General features: G+C 60.4%; 1 protein-coding gene across 4 annotated transcripts in view; it reads right to left on the bottom strand.

Moving 5' to 3' along the window:
• Positions 1-274: 274 nt before the first annotated feature.
• Positions 275-15,161, bottom strand: part of TAFA5 (TAFA chemokine like family member 5) — a 164,429-nt gene continuing 149,542 nt past the window's right edge. For 2 of the 4 annotated variants that reach the window (XM_072973961.1, XM_072973960.1), the window contains exon 4: positions 275-1,239. In XM_072973961.1, coding sequence (XP_072830062.1) covers positions 1,231-1,239 — 9 coding nt within the window. In that variant the 3' untranslated portion in view covers positions 275-1,230. Of the gene's footprint in view, positions 1,240-4,923; positions 5,218-6,037; positions 6,272-15,161 lie in introns of those variants that run through there. The other 2 variants (XR_012078945.1, XM_072973959.1) reach the window with 2 other exon arrangements.

Below are 15,161 nucleotides of genomic sequence, written 5' to 3'. Positions count from 1 at the left end.
CAAGGCAGAGGCCGGGGGGCAAGCACCGCCGGCCCAGACCAAGCGAGAAGCAGCAGGCCCTTCCACCGGCCCAGGCCGGCGTGCGGCGCCGCTGTGGATGTGGCCGCAGCTAGCCGCCCAGCCCCGCCCTCCCCGGCGCCCGGGTGCCCCCTGTCCGGGGCTCCGGGCCCCGCCGCCCACACCAGAGCCTTCGGGACCGCCCGGGCTGCCACAGTAACTGTTAAATAGGGCTTTCTACAAATATACAACATATAAAAACTGTTAAATATATAACTTTAGGCTTTGCAAAATACATTTAATGATCTCTTTCAAACAAGGGTTACTTTAGTTTTCTTTAATTTGCTTTCTGGAGCTAAATGGTGATCTGATGAGACAGCCGTCATGGGAGACCCAACATGCTCTTGGCGAATTCTGGATTATCCCACTACCAGATGGAGCTGCAGAGAGGCGTGTTTAACTGGTTAAAACAGAAAGTGAGTTTAGTACGATCAAGTCCATCTAAGTACAGAGGAGCGGGGTGTGCACGCGGCCTGGGTTTCCGGGGAGGCGCGCCCGCCGGGTCTGCTGCGTGGGGACATCGCCCGCCGTGTCCCACAGAGCAGCTGCAGGGTCCTCCGGCCGACCCGGCCCCTCAGGTGGCACCGTAGTGTCCTTGGGGCGGAGGCCTCTGGCGGGGCCGCCCCCTCCGCCCCGCCGGGGCCACCAGCATGTCTCTGCCCCGTGCCGCCAAGTCAAACCCAGGGACTCTGATGGTGAGGGCGAGTCCGCGTTAAAATAGATTTTGATCTTTGGTCTATTGAATATACTGAAAGGGTAAGAAAATAAAAGCGATTCGGACAGTCTGGGGCACCAGGAGAGGCCACTTCTGCGCCCGAGAGTCCATCCTCCCCCGGGCCAGTGCTGTCCTCCTTCAGGCCAGCTGGACTGCAGCCTCCTCCTCCTCCTCTTCCTCCGTAGGGAGGGCAGGCCAGGCCAGGCTCCCACGGACGGATGCCCGGTGCAGCCACGCTGTGTGTCCCAGTGTCCCAGGCCTGACTCCTCCGGGCGGCCGGACGGACAGATTCAGCTCAGGGGGCCCAGGAAGCAGGTGCCCTTGATGGGCCACAGAGAAACGGAGGGTGGGCGGATGACGGAGAATGGTGTCGTCCTCGACGGACGGGAACCGTGGCCAAGGTGTGGACTTGCCAGGGAGCCAAGGCCACTCCCGGGGCCCCTCTGGGGCTGTGTTTGTCAGGAGACCTGTGGAGCAAAGAGAGGAGGGCCGTCAGCCTCTGTGGACCTGGAGGGCCCCAGTCGGGGATGGCAGAACCCAGCAAATGTCTGGGAGGCTGGCCTTGCCCGGACAGTGTGCTTAAGAGATGCCAGCTGACCTTCGTGGGGACATAAAACTTGATTTCTGACCTGAAGGCTGGAGGAGAAATCTACGCTTGCCACAGAGAGAAGCCCCAGGGACTCCTCCTTCCTCCGTGCCCTGGGCAGCCCCCCGGCCCTTGGCCATGGCGGAGAGCATGGCGGAGCACTGTCGGCTGCCGGTCTGGGCTGTGTGTCCTCCACCCCATGCATTACATCCACCTGTTTCCCCAACCAGGCCTTGCACACAGCGGGTGCGGCATAGCTGTACTGAGCAGAGTGATGGGAACGTGTGTGTCTCACACCCACAGGGCTCCTGGGAGGCTGCAGGGCTGGGGTGGTGCACACATGCTGGCTGACAAGGCCCCCACTGTCCCAGAGTCCCAGGAAATGCGACAGGACATGCAGCTCACGGCCGTGCGGTGACCTGCCAGTTCCCAGTCTCGACTCTGGGGCAGCAGGAGTATCACCATTAAAATGATGGAGACAGAACAGCCTACAGCTTCCACGGAGCGCTGCAGCCACAGCGGTGGGGCCCTGGCTCTAGAAGCCTCCCCCGCTACGTCTCCACTGGGCACTGGTCCCCTTGTCCTCTAGGGTGGCCCCAGTCCCAGGCAGGGAGCCCAGAGCCTGACATCCCATAGACAGTCTCCTGGTGGCCACTGCCTTGCAGGACCAGGCTTGGTAGGGCTTGGGGCTGCCTTTTCCTGCCCTGTCTCCCTGCAGGGCTCAGCTCTGGGGTGGGAACGGAGGACACTGGACCAAGCAGGTGTGAGGGGCCCAGGAGGGGCCTCTCCAGATGGGCTGGGGGCCTGTTCTTAGAGGCCGGGTGGCCCCAGAAATCCCAGCTCAGCTTCTGACCCCCCACCCCTCCTTACAGAGGCTCCTGTTGGGCCCTGGATCCACCCCATCCTGCCTGAGCCGTGCCTCCTCCCTGGGGCTCCCAGCAGACTCCCATCCAACCCCGCCCATGTCGCAGGTCCCCGTCCCTGCCATGCTGGCCGAACCGCAGCCTCTTGGCTGCTCTCAATTCCTCGGCCGCGCCAGGCTGTGCGCCCGCTGTCCTTGCTCACCTGGAGCCCCACCCTCCCCATCCCTCTGCAGACAGCTCCACCCGGGGCACCACCTGTGACCTGCCCTGCCCACTCACCCTGTCCTGGAAACAGCTGGTGGGGGCCGGGAGAGGGCCCTTGTCTTCACCCAGTGAGCTCAGGGGGAGTCTGGACACTGGCTGGAACTGGCCTCCACCCCAGACAAATGACGCCTCTCCCTGGGGCACCTGGTCTTCACGTCTCCCCCAGCCCTGCCAGGCCAGTGTGCCGCATTCACCCCTGCAGCTCCCGATGCCGGCCAGGAGCCAGGAAGAGAAGCTGCCCGCTGGTCAGGACTCACCCGGCCTCCCCTCCCCCAAGCCCGTGGCCCTGGAACCCGGCGGCAGGCACAGGGCTCCAGGGAGCAGCTTGGAGACCCTCAGGCCCCCCGAGGCCTCCCTGCATCCTGCCCTCTCGTCCCCAGCTGTATGCGGCAGTACCCTGGACCCATCGGTGGGGGCCGCTTCACTGGTGTTCAGGTGTTTCAGGCCCAGGACCACCTGCAGGCTGATGGCAGCGCTGGACCAAAGCTGAAGGGGTCCTGGGAGGGTCAGTGTCTCCGCCCCCAGCCCCAAGGCTGCCTGAGGCTCCAGGTTGGCGGGCACCCACCCGAGGAAGTGAGGACAGACGTGGGGCCCGCTCGGCCACGAGCAGGTGCCTGGAGGTGATGGGGGCTCCTGAGAGAAGCCCCAGGGGCAGGGGGTGGGGTGGGGGCCGGGTGGGGCTCAGCTGTCGCTCTGTCTCCACTTACTCAGGCCAGGCCCAGAAGGGCAGGGATGCGGGGCGCAGAGCCTGGGCGTGACATGGCCTGTGTCCCGTGACACAGTGCGGGCTGGGCACTGGTTTCTGCTGCAAAACCTGGCAGAGCATCCAGATCAGGGTGGAGAGCTGGCCCCCTGCCCCACACCACTGTCCTCTTCTGGGGTCGGAGAGCCTCCCGCCCGGTGCGGCAGAAGCAGAGATGGTCCCCCGCCCCCAGCCCGCACCTCCACCCCCAGGCAGAACAGAAGCAGGCCTGGGGCTCTCCCGCCCTGGCCCGGCCCCTCTCTGCCTCTGCTCTGTCCATGTGCAGCTGGATCCGGGGCCGCCTCCCTTCCTGTAATCTGTGGGATTCTCCATTACAGTCTATCGCACTGGGGTGGGGGGCTCCCTTCACTGGGTGGCAGGGCTGTGACCAGTCATCTCCGCCTTCGCGTCCCACGCGGGTGTGCGGGGACGGCCCGTCCATCAGGGGACCCCACAGTCGGGGGCAGCAGGAGGAACGTGGCTCCATCCGAGAGCTACCTGCACCTGTGTCCAGGCATTGGCCCCGGTCCTGGGGGCCTCTTGTGCCCAGCTGAGCCTCCCCCTTGGATGAGGTCAAGGATGCGTTCCCTGGGGCCCCGGGCTGAGCGGCCAGAAGCTAAGCTTTCCGTGGACGGACGTGCCTGAATTCACAGAGGGGGAAGACACAGGCACCTCCGGTGCTAACAGCAGCAGGCGGGGCTCCTGCAGGACGCCAGGGCCGTCAGCCGTCCCCGCCCGGGGCTTCGCTGCCCCAGAGCCACATCAGTGAAGGAACAGGGGCTCCCACACCCACACCGAGACCGGGACACAGCTCCAGGTCATGTCAGGAAGAGGCTGGAATCTGGGACCCAGGTGTGGCTGGGCTGGTCCTCTGGATACCACCCACCCCCGTGTGGACGCCGTCCACACGTGGCCCGTCCTCTGCCTCGTCCGCTTCATAGCAGAACCACGCTCCTGTGGGGTCAGACTCACCCCGGGACCTCATTTAACCTCAGGCACCTCCATGCCTCCAGATGCAGTCCTGCTGTGGGTCAGGGCTTCCACCTGTGACCCTGGGGACGCCCTTCAGCCACAGCCACTGCTCGTGGAAGAGCGGGTCCTCAGGTAAGTGATCCGAGGGCTCTCAGCTGCCTCGTGTCTTCTTGTGCTTATGGAGCAGGTGGAACAGCCAGCCGGCCCCGCTCCAGGCAGAGCAGGTGGGCAACTCTGTCTGTCATCTTCCCCCAAACACAGCGAGGACCCAAGTCAGGAGCCCCCAGAGGCTACACAGCCAGTGGGGAGAAGCCAGGGTGGCCGCAGGGTCCCCACTTCTGTCTTCCCACCGCACCCCCGGCGAGGGCTCCGGTGCCGTGTGGGCCTCTCCAGGCTCAGCACAGGCCGGGGGCCCTCCTCTCCGGGGCCTCTGTGAGCAGGGCTCCTGCTTGGCCTTAACGCACCGCAGCCACTCAGCTCCAGGACCGGAGGAGCCAGGCTGCAGGATGAGCTCTTTGCTGCGTCGATCAAGGACCAGCAAAGAGCAGGAGTGAGGTGGGCACCCAGGCAGAGCGGGGAGCTCGAGTGAACTGGAAAGAGCCAGCACGTTCGGGCCCTGCTCAGACCACCCCTGCGGAGCGGACCCTGCGGGTGGGAGGACAGACGCTGACGCAGCGCCTGCTGGCCGGGGCGCGGGGCTGCTGCAGATGGCGGAGTAGCTGAACCGCAGGGGATGGAGGGCTGAGTGTGAGGGAGACTGAGTGCTGGGAAGGGCTCCCCAGCAGAAGGAGATGGAGAGGGCGCCAGAGCAGGCTGCTGAAGGCAGACCTGGGGGCGGCTGGAGCCCCCCAGCCCCCCTCCCCAGGCCTGCCCTAACGCGCTTCTCAGGCTTTACGAACCCGAGCAGGGAGCCTGGAGATCAGACATCAGCTCCGGACGCAGCAGGGCTGCTCCAGGCATCTCATCTGTCTTCGCCATCGCAATGCCCATCGCTCAGCTGCCTGAGAGGACGTGGCACCTGGACGGGAGGGAACCGGGGGGCAGGCAACAGACTGCTCTCACCCGGGCACTGAGCGAATGCGGGCCAGCACTGGCCACGCAGCCCTTCTGTGCCATGAGGCAGAGAGCTGGGGAAGGAACTGCGCTGGGGGTGCCAGGGCCCTTCGGGGAAGGTGTGTGCTGTTCTACTTAGCTTTTACAGAGAACCAGACTGGAGTTTACTTTATGCAAGTTGGTCGCTGTAAATTCCAAGCAGGGCTAGGTCAGAGGCCACACCATGGTGTCCCCTTGATGGCAAATCCACCCTTGACTCTGAGGGGTGATCAGCGAGTAGCCGTTAACGTGGTGATTCAGACCCGCTCCCTGGGGGGTCCTGTGGTGAGTGACCGCCCAGTACTTCCTCGGGGCCTCTACCAGCTCCGAGGGCCTCATCCCCAGCTTTTCTGCGAGGAAGGCCCCTGCTTGAAAAAGACCGACAAAGACCGCAGAGTTGTGGGAGGCTGATTAAACGCCCAGTGACAGAAGCGTCCCACAGAACCACGGCGGCCTTCACCGGCATTTGAAAAGGAACCTCGACGTGAATGTGTGTACGTGCAGGGGTCAGTGTGCACATGTGTGGTGCACATGAGTGTGTGCGCATGTGTGTGTATTCTGGACAACTGCTCGCCCGGCCCTGGGGGCCTTTGCATGGCCGTGCTGACCCGGGGCTCAGACAGTGTGAGGTACAGGACCCCGGCAGCAGTCACCTCCTTGCAGCCACCCCAGTGCGCCCTCCCTGCCTCACCATCACCCCTCCCCGACAGAGCTCGGCTGGGGTCTGTCACCGGTGAGGTCTGGGGTCTTGGGAAGAATGTGGCTGAGACCCTCCGTCTCCACATCCTCTAAAGGGGCGTCTGAATCGGGACCACACAGGCGCACGGCTCCCCCTTCCACGGGAGGAGAGGGTGCGAGCAGAGCACGGCTGCCCCCGACAAGCTCACCAGGACCCCCTCACCTTCTCCCGCAGGACGCCTGCACGTCCGAGAATCAGGGCCCAAGAATGCTCCGTCTTGGCTTCTCTGGGTCTATGAGCCCTGGAGTAAATAAACGGAAACTGGGCCCTTAGTCCCAGAGAAAGTGACGGCACCCGTCATGGGGTTCCCCGGGGGTGGGGGTTTGCCAAGGCGGTCTGCTCACGAAGTCCCGCCACAGCCCAGGCCCCCTTCTCTCAGGGAAGCACCCGGCACCGTGGCCCAGGGCCCTGCAGCGGCCGTCGGCCCACCGCCCGGGGGAGCAGCGCGCGGCCCGCACCGCACAGGGCAGCCAGGAGGCTGCTGGAAGTAAACTGCACGCCCCGGGACCGTGGCGAGCAGGACGAGGCGGAGGATGCAGAGACGGCCGGCCCGGAGGATCTGCGGTCACAGGTCCCACAAGTGCCTTAGTTCTTACTCCATTTTCTAGAAGTGAAGGCAGGACAGAGGTGGCGCCCACACAGGAGTGTCGGGGGGAGACCCTGTCAGCGGAACCACAGCCACCAGGGGCGCCAGGGACAGACGCACAGCCCCGACCCTGCCGCCACCCAGGTCGGATGCGCCGCCTGGAGGAGCGTGCCGACCTCCGGGGCAGCCAGGCCCCCAGCGACAGGCGCGAGGAAGCAGGCCTCAGTCCTACAGCACCCGGGACCCAAATCCTGCCGCCTGGGAGGGGGCCTGGGACAGGGTGCTTCCCGAGCCTCCGGCGAGTGCAGCCCGGCCCGCACCTCGACTCCCCTCACGAGCCCCAGGCAGAGAGGCGGCCGCGCCATGCTGGGCCTCCAACCCGCCGAGCGGTAAGACGGTTCCCAGTCCAGAAGTGTGTACCCAGCACCGAAAACTAACGCTCCCCGGTCCAGGGCCCGGCCCCGGGCCTCAGGCAGGGACCCCTGGCTCCGCCCACCCTGCAGGTGGTGGGCGCCTGGCCTCAGGCTCACTGGGTCCTGGGTTAGGGAAGCCGCTAAGAGCTCCACTCCACCTGAGGGAGGCCCGGGACCCCTGCAGCATCCTGTCCAGGTGCCGCCCGGCTCCTGCCGGAGGTGCCCCGCTGGACGAGGCCCCCAGGCTGAGGCTGGCCCTGTTCCCCTCACGGAATATACTTGGCCCAGCTCAGCCCCACCCATGCCCTCCAGGGAGACAGGATGCCGCCCCCACTGCCTCGATGCTGCTGGTACCCTGTGCCCGTGTCCCAGGACGGCCAGGCGTCACCCAGGTCACCCAGCTCTGCAGCAGGCTGCCTGGACAGCCACACACACTCAACTGCCTGGGGACTGCCAGCTTCCTGCGGCTTTTCTTAAAGGAGTGTTGACAAGTGCATACCAGCCTCAGATCCGTGCCCTCTCTGTCCGGAGGCCGAGTCGGCCTTTGAAGTCCCACCCGTCACTTGACTAATCCAGTCCCGGGCCAGCAACGAGAGCCCCGCTGGCATCAGAGGACGACGGCCCCGGCCGACTGCGGCTCACAGCTGCCCTGTCAGCCCAAGTTCAACCGCGACGCCAGCAAGGCGGCCTGGCGTCGGCAGGGTGGGCGGGCGGGGGACGCAGCCTCGGAGGTGGCAGCAGAGGGGCTCCCGCTGACCCCTGGCCCTGCGCAGCGGTGAGGGCGGCCCGCGTGCCCGGGAAGCTCAGGTCCACCCTCGCTGATCCATTTCCTGTGTCTGCTTTCAAGGGGTGGGGAGGTCACCTCCGCACTGGACTCAGCGGAGGGTGCAATGACCCTGCCAGCCGCCAGCCCCTGTCAGTCAAACCCTTTCCGGCTCGAATGTCCTTCCACATCTGTCTGTTTGCAGCAGCGTCGGGAGAGCAGTGCAGGGTCACAGCTCTGTGTCTGACATTTTGAGCCACTGCCAGACTTTTCCAAAGGGGCTAAAACACGCATTTCTGATTCTCTCCATGACGTCGTCTGAGCGCTTTCGGGAAAGACGGGCAAGTCTCCGCGCTGACCGGCACCCTCAAGGCCGTCCCCGCTTTCGGTTTTAGGAATTCCCCACCTCTGGGCCGTGCGCCCGTGTCTGCGTGCTACCCCACCCCGGGGTTAGGAACCCGCTCCTGCTGGGCGGGTCCCCCGATGCCCACCTTGTGCTCTGCCTCTGTTCTCTGGCGGGGAGCTTGACTTTCCGAAGTTTGGGATGTCACGGTGAGTCAGGGCTGCACCTGAGAGGGGGCCCTGCAGAAGGCCTCGGTGTCCTCATCTAAAACGCGGGCCCTGGTGGCTGTCAGCCTGGACAGGTGGATCTGTGTGCGTGGCCAGGATGGCATCACTGAGTGTCCGCGACCATCACTTGCCATCACCAGTCATTACTGAGCACCGCTGTGCAGCGCCCTCCCTCCCCGAGCACGAATGTTCACCTGGACTGGGCCCCCGCCGTCTCAGAATTTCAGGTGTCATAGGTCACAACTGGAATCCCCGGGGATTTAACCCGGGATGTGGTGCGAGGCTCAGGATCCAACTTGCATGTCCGCCAGTTTTCCCAGCACCTGCTGTTTACAAAAGTAGGCCGGGGGCCGGACCCGGCCAGCAGGTGGCAGTTTGCCGACCTCTGATCTGGACCGCAGCTCGTCTGTGTCTATGAAAGCTTACGGCCGAATACAAGTGGAGAACCTTCCACGTTCATGATGGGTCCAATTTAATAAACTTCCTAATTAGTTTCCGAGGCATTTCAGGTGACTCTCCAGAGTTTGTTCCTTGTCTGTAAGCACCACTGACTGCATTTCTCCCATCAAACACTTCTGGGAGTGCATCTGCCGGAGCTTTGCTAAGAAGTCCCCAGTCCCCAGGTGACTGCAGGCCAGCCTCACGACAGCTGGCCCGGGCCTCGGCCCTGGTACAGGTGGGGCAGGGCCGCCTCAGTGCAAGGTGGCTTTGGTTTCGGGGGGACGCCAGGCTGCAGGGAGGCCCGCCTTTTCCTGCAGGCTGGCCTGGAGGTCTGGGCGGTCACTCCTCTGATGTCTTCTGAGAAATAAACCCAGTGTCTGCCTGGTGCCTTTTTCAGCGTCTTCTGAATTAGGACACATATTTTATTTTTTTCCTGATGTGGTTGGTCATTCCACCAGATTCTGAAATATTAAAATGTATTTACGTCTCTTACATAAACCTACTGTGTGCTGGCCTTTTTTGAAAGGACTGCAGAAGTCAGCCTGTGGCTCCTTCACGCAGGTCAGGAAGACGTGTGTCCCAGTCATCACTGCCACCAGAGAAGGCGCGTTCCAGGAGGCCGGGGTCCCAGAGAGGTACCTGCAACCCCAGAACAATGCCTGCTCCCCGAGGGCCAGGCGTGGCCCCAGCCCACGTCACAGACTCAGAAGTCTTTGTTGAACAAAGCGGCTTTCTTGTGCACTTTTCTTACTCTCGGGACCTTTCCGGCATCAAGATTTCACTAGTTCCTACGAGGAGAGTGGTCATTTCCACATTTCCCAGTCTGAGGGGAAGAGATCCCTGCGCTCTGAGCATTATCAAGAGCACGCCAGTTAAAATCTCTCAGTCTGGAACTTTCACTGGGGAATTTTAGCCGTTCCCACTCCTTTACTTATTTTTGGTGATTTCCCCCCAGAAAATCATACACGCAATCCAGTTTCCACACAGAGCGCTCGGCAGACCGGCTGCGCAGGACCAACTTGAGTCACGCGAGGCCGCAGTGCATGCTGACCTCCCTTCCTCCCTCCAGGCTGACTTCCTAACTTAAAAAAAATTTACACATGACAGAGGTAAAAACGCATTTCTCTCGTGTTGCCAGAGATGCAACAATCAATTCCATGCTTTCAGAAACAGTGATTAACTTTTCTTTGTCATCTTTACAGTTTTCTCCTCTCTTTTTGAGGATGGCTTTTCCCAGAGCTTGGGTTCTTTGTTTTCATTCTTCCTGAGTTAAAAATAAAGTGACTGAAGACACAAGTACACAGATGAGTCCATCCGTCCCCAGACCTGCTGGTGCCCCGTGTTATCCTCAGCACGTTCGAAATGAGGCTTAACAGTAACTCAAATACACACACGTCATGGTCCGGTAAGCGCTGGCCCCGAGGAACGCTGTCAAGGTTCTAACTCCTCCCGTCCTTACAGCAGCCCTGGGAGCTGGGGAAGAGCATCCTGCCCATTTTACAGATGCAGAAACTGAGCCACGGGGGCGAAGTCAGGTCCCTGAGGTAAGCTGATTACAGCTTCTCTGCCCAGGAACGGAACCGGGAAGGCTGACCTCGCACCCCCATGTGACCTGTGGGCGTGGCTGCAGATTTTACTCCATCCCTCAGCTAATGAATTACAGGGAGGTTCCGGTTGCCAGCGTTATGATGGTTATTTTGGGTATAGTTTTAAACACACTGCGTTGTGACTGGAAAAGAAGGCTGGCAAACTCCTTGCTCTTCTTGAGCTTTAATTAGAAACTTGGCTCATGGACACTCTCATGGAGGTTTCGCAAATGGCAGGAAATCGGAAAAAGCCTGCTGAGAATGCGGCTGCAGACTCGATCGTGGCGTTTATTATTCAAAACCTCTTTGCCCCGGCTCTGGTTAGCATCGTTATCAGTGGCGTTTACTTGACCTTAACACGGATCTAAGAGTTGTTTAAATTCCAACTAAAAATTGTGTTTATGGTCAGTTCGTTTACTTGTAACTGGGTTTGCTTCCTATAAACTCACGCTAATCAGGGCGTGAAGATTTCTGGGACACCTGAACTATAATGGATCGATGTGTGTCACCAATCATATGTGCGTCTAATGTGTGCTAACACACGCCCCCGGGTTGCTCCAATTTCATCATTTTACCTACGATTTGCTTTCCATTTCATTTGCCTGGTACCTCCTTGTTCATTATTTGCTTTTAAACTCTTTGTTTGCTTGTACGAGTGCCCTTAGAAGGCAACGCACATTTGACTACTTAAAAAACCTGATTTGATAGTCTTTGTCTTTTAGCAGAAGATGCTAACCCACTTACATTTATTGTCACCACTGGTGCTGAATTTCTGCCGTGAACAGCATGTTCCACACTGATTTTCAGTTCTCTTTCTCCCATGATTTATTTCTTTATACACAGTTTTCCTTGCTTTTTCTTCCACTGTAGTTTAGAAGAAATCATGTCTTGTTTCTATTAGCGGTGGCTTTTATGTCAATTAAGTGCACTTTTAGTGATTAAGCCATTTCCATAATGATGTAAGTTCCTTCTCTGCAGGAAGAGATGCTGACTTTTCTCTGCCTGCAGCTCCCCACAGTCCCCGCCGGCATTGTCAATTTAACCCGAGGTTACAAACCAGTTCATTACTTCACAAAAATGTTCTCCACAATGTACAGAGAAGGTTAAATGTGCTGTTGCCAATTCTGTCAATGGTGTCACCACGGCCACAGGCATAAGTTCTATCCAAGCTCCACGTAGTTAGCTGGCATCAACAGTCACCGCTGATCTTCTTACCCGTGGCCTGTGACCTTTCCAGTCACCAGCCACTCATTGCTATTTCTTTGATTGACTCCAGACATCCGTCATTGACTTTTCCAGAAAGGTACGTGGGTGGTATACTTTCCGCATCCTCGCAAATTGAAAGCTGTCCTGTTTACGTCCTCTGTCCAGCACAACCACCAGACACAGGACTGTGTTCACAAGCGGAAGCGGAACGCTTTCTCGACAGATCCCTGGACACGGTCCTCCCTCTCACGCTTGTTCAGGTCTCCTGAGTTCAAGGCGGCTCGTCTGCCCTCCTGCCCTTATGTCCTTCCCCAGTACAGCCTGGGCGATTACAGATTTCCTTCCTTCTCTCCATTCCCAGGCGGCGCGGGGAGCCCCGCCCCGGGCGCTCTGGTTCTGCTCTAGTGGGGGGCTCCCCGCTCAGGGAAGCTTCTCGGCAGACCTCTCTTACCACCGTCACCTGGCCGTTCCTTCTGTCCTCGCCCTGGTGGCTTCCCCGGCTGTGTCCACTGCCTCAGGTTGGATGCGGAGCCTCTGTCTTTGTACTTATGGCTTCTCTCTCTTTGGCTCCATCTCCTGCATCTCTGATGAGTTATCTCTCGGTTTGAGATGTGTCCACATCACCGCATCCACCTCCGCAGGGGCACTGCCATTGTCTGCAGCTTCCGTCCACATCCCCATCCACCCTGACGGCGGGCCCTTCTGTGTTCAGCCTCTAGTCCACCCAGCAAACCTCCGCATGTTGCATTTCGCCCCAGGCTGCCTTCTGCTCTGGCTCTGCGCTCCCAGGTCACAGTCACAGCCTCTGTGTCTCCGATGCTACAAGCAGACGCTCTCCTGGAGCCTGGGTCTCCCGCAGGGAACTATTTCCAGAGTTCACCCCGCTTCTAAGTCTTCAGGAAGTGCTGCCTCCCACAGACGGGGCTCGTTCGCTCACGGGCCTGCGTTTGTATTTTGGCTGCGATGCTTTTTTATTCCCTTGTAGATGGAACGGGCTGGCAGGCTCAGGGGGAGCAAGTCTACATCCTTCCTCTCAGCTCCTGGCGGGGTGTGAGGCCCTGCTTGCCCCAGGCTGGCCGGGAAGGTTGGGTGATGTGCAGAGACCCTCGATCTTCATGGGACCCCAAAGGCGGCTCGCCATGGGGGCTGATCCCAGTGAGAGGTCAGAGTTTGGAGGATGGCCGATTGGTATGCCCCCTCCTCCGACTTTCTCCCGCCCCATGTCTCTTCCCGCTACCCCTGCCCCTTCCAGGGCAGGGCACCCCGACCCTGGCCTCTCCTCCCGGCCAGGCCGCTGGGGCCCGGGCTGCACAGTGTGAAGGGGGGACCCCCAGGCGGGCAGCCACCTCACCTGCTGGTCTTCTCACCACTGCAGCCCATCACGCGCCCCAATCCTACGAAAACCTGAAGCCAGGTGGCCGTGACTGCACCAGGCCAGACGCACCTGAGGCACGCGCAGCGGAGAGACGTGCCCGGTGCCTACTGCTCCCGCCACATGCGCTGACGACCAGATGGGCGGGAGGGCTTCAGGAGGCATCGGGGCGTGGCTCCATTCTGACGCAGCCATCAGGAGCCTGACCACTCCCGAATATTCTGGAAGGCGCCGCAGGAGGACAATGACCATCCTTCACCTGCAGAGACTCCCTGGGTGTTTAGAAGTGTTTCCTGTCCATCAGTCCCCTTCTCGAAGCCCTGGAGACCGGTGAGCTCAGCCTGGGGCACGGTTACCTCCTGCACAGATGAGGGAACTGAGGCTCAGAGAGTGGAAGGGACTCCCGCCAGGTCACCCACCCAAATATGCATCACAGCCGTCCCGGGGAGGACGGCCCGTCGGGACGGCAGCTCTGGACCAGCTTGGAACAGGGAGGTGCAGAGGGGCCACGCCAGGCCAGGTGGGCCTGAGATTATGCTCTGGTTCAGGGAGGAGGCGGGAGGAGGGGACCCAGGGACAGAGGTGCAGTGATGACGATGCTGGTGTTGGCACTGTCCCAGCACCTACATCACCCGGTGTGTCTCAGCTTAATGGGGAGTTGACATTTCAAGTAATTTGGATCGAGACACAAATCCTTCCATTTCATTTTTCAAGACTGATCTTTAACTAACGTCTCTGCCAAATGCCGTATTTCACGCCCACTGTGGCGCCCGGAAGCCATGGGGAGGGGGTGGCGGTGAGGCTCCTCCTCCTCAGGGCTGCTGTGTGGGCGGCGGGGCAGGGCTGGGGACGGCGGGTCAGGGTCACCTCGGGGGGCAAGAGGGCAGCCTGGGTGCAGGTGCAGCAGATGCCACAGACCAATGGTTGTTCTGAAACAGAACCAGAACCACGCTGGGGTGGGAAGGACGTCATGGCCTGGAGGATTCCCGCCGTGCACGTGCTGACTTAACTCCACCTCAGGTACAGGACCTGATTCTCACAGCACCGTTAAGAAGGATCAGATTTACTATTGTCCTTTACGAAAAAAAAAATCACTAAACAATGACGTGTGTGAGATTACAAGGACATAGTCAACCTGTATTTGACTTTGCCAGTATTTTTGTCCAATTAGTTCCTGAAACCTGGAATCAACAAATAGTATTCATTCAAGAGGCCCTCCTGGGAACTGGGGACTTGGAAATTTGTCAGCCCCTATTAAGGACACACTGCTGACGAGGCGCGAACATGTGTGCTTGCAGGACTGCCGGGGACGCACAGCCCCAATTCCGAGGGGCCCCTTCCGCTCCCGGAGCCTCAGGGGCACTCTGAGCCGGGCGCAGAGCCAGGGGAGGTGGCAGGGCCAGGGGAGATGGCAGGCCTGGACAGCCCATGGCTGGCATGGATGGCTGAGATGGGCAGGGTCGGGGTAGCGGGTTCTGGAATGAGGAGGTTCCTGTTCAGCGCAGTAGCTCTGCAGGTTTCTCCATTTGGGACACACGTCGTGTCTACGGTGGGCCCCAGCCTCCCTTAGCATTGCTGAGACTCGGGACCACGTGGAATTCTCAGATCCCGGGCCCCCTCCATCAGGCTGAGCTGCAGGACGTGGGTACCTGGCCAGGGCCCTCCTGTGCTCCTCCAGTTATTCAGCAACCACGACCTCAGTTTCTAAGCAACAGCCACTCTCTCAGCTCCCAAACCAGCCCCTCTGGGGATCCTCGAGGGGTACCCGCTGCCTCCTGAGATCTGGGGACCGTGAGAGCTTCATTCCTGCATCCCAGCATCCAAGATGGAGCCAAGGAGGACGCAGAGCAGGGAGGCGGTGGGGGCAAAACTGAGGTACTGATCTTGGGGCCCGGCTGCCCGGGTAGGGTCAACAGGATGGCCACCCGAAGGTACAGACCAGCAGGTCAGAACTCGGCTGACCAGACCCTGGCCGTGACCCTGTGCTCTCAGCAGGCTGCCTGGCATCCCTGTGGCGTCAGCACTGCCCTGACCCCACCGTCTTTCTCCACTGGACACATCTGCTCCGATTTCAATCCTCGCCATTTATGTAAATCATTTAAAATAGAAAGATTCAAAGAGCAGCTACTTGAAGGAACCCTGAGGCGAATGCAGCACTGTTACCGTGAACAGCCGCCAGCGAGGGGTGCCTCCT

This window comes from Vicugna pacos, chromosome 12 (genome assembly GCF_048564905.1).
Source record: "Vicugna pacos chromosome 12, VicPac4, whole genome shotgun sequence".
In the NCBI taxonomy this organism is placed as follows: domain Eukaryota; kingdom Metazoa; phylum Chordata; class Mammalia; order Artiodactyla; family Camelidae; genus Vicugna; species Vicugna pacos.
Note: the sequence above shows the minus strand (reverse complement) of the source record. Positions and strands in the feature narration are given on the sequence as shown.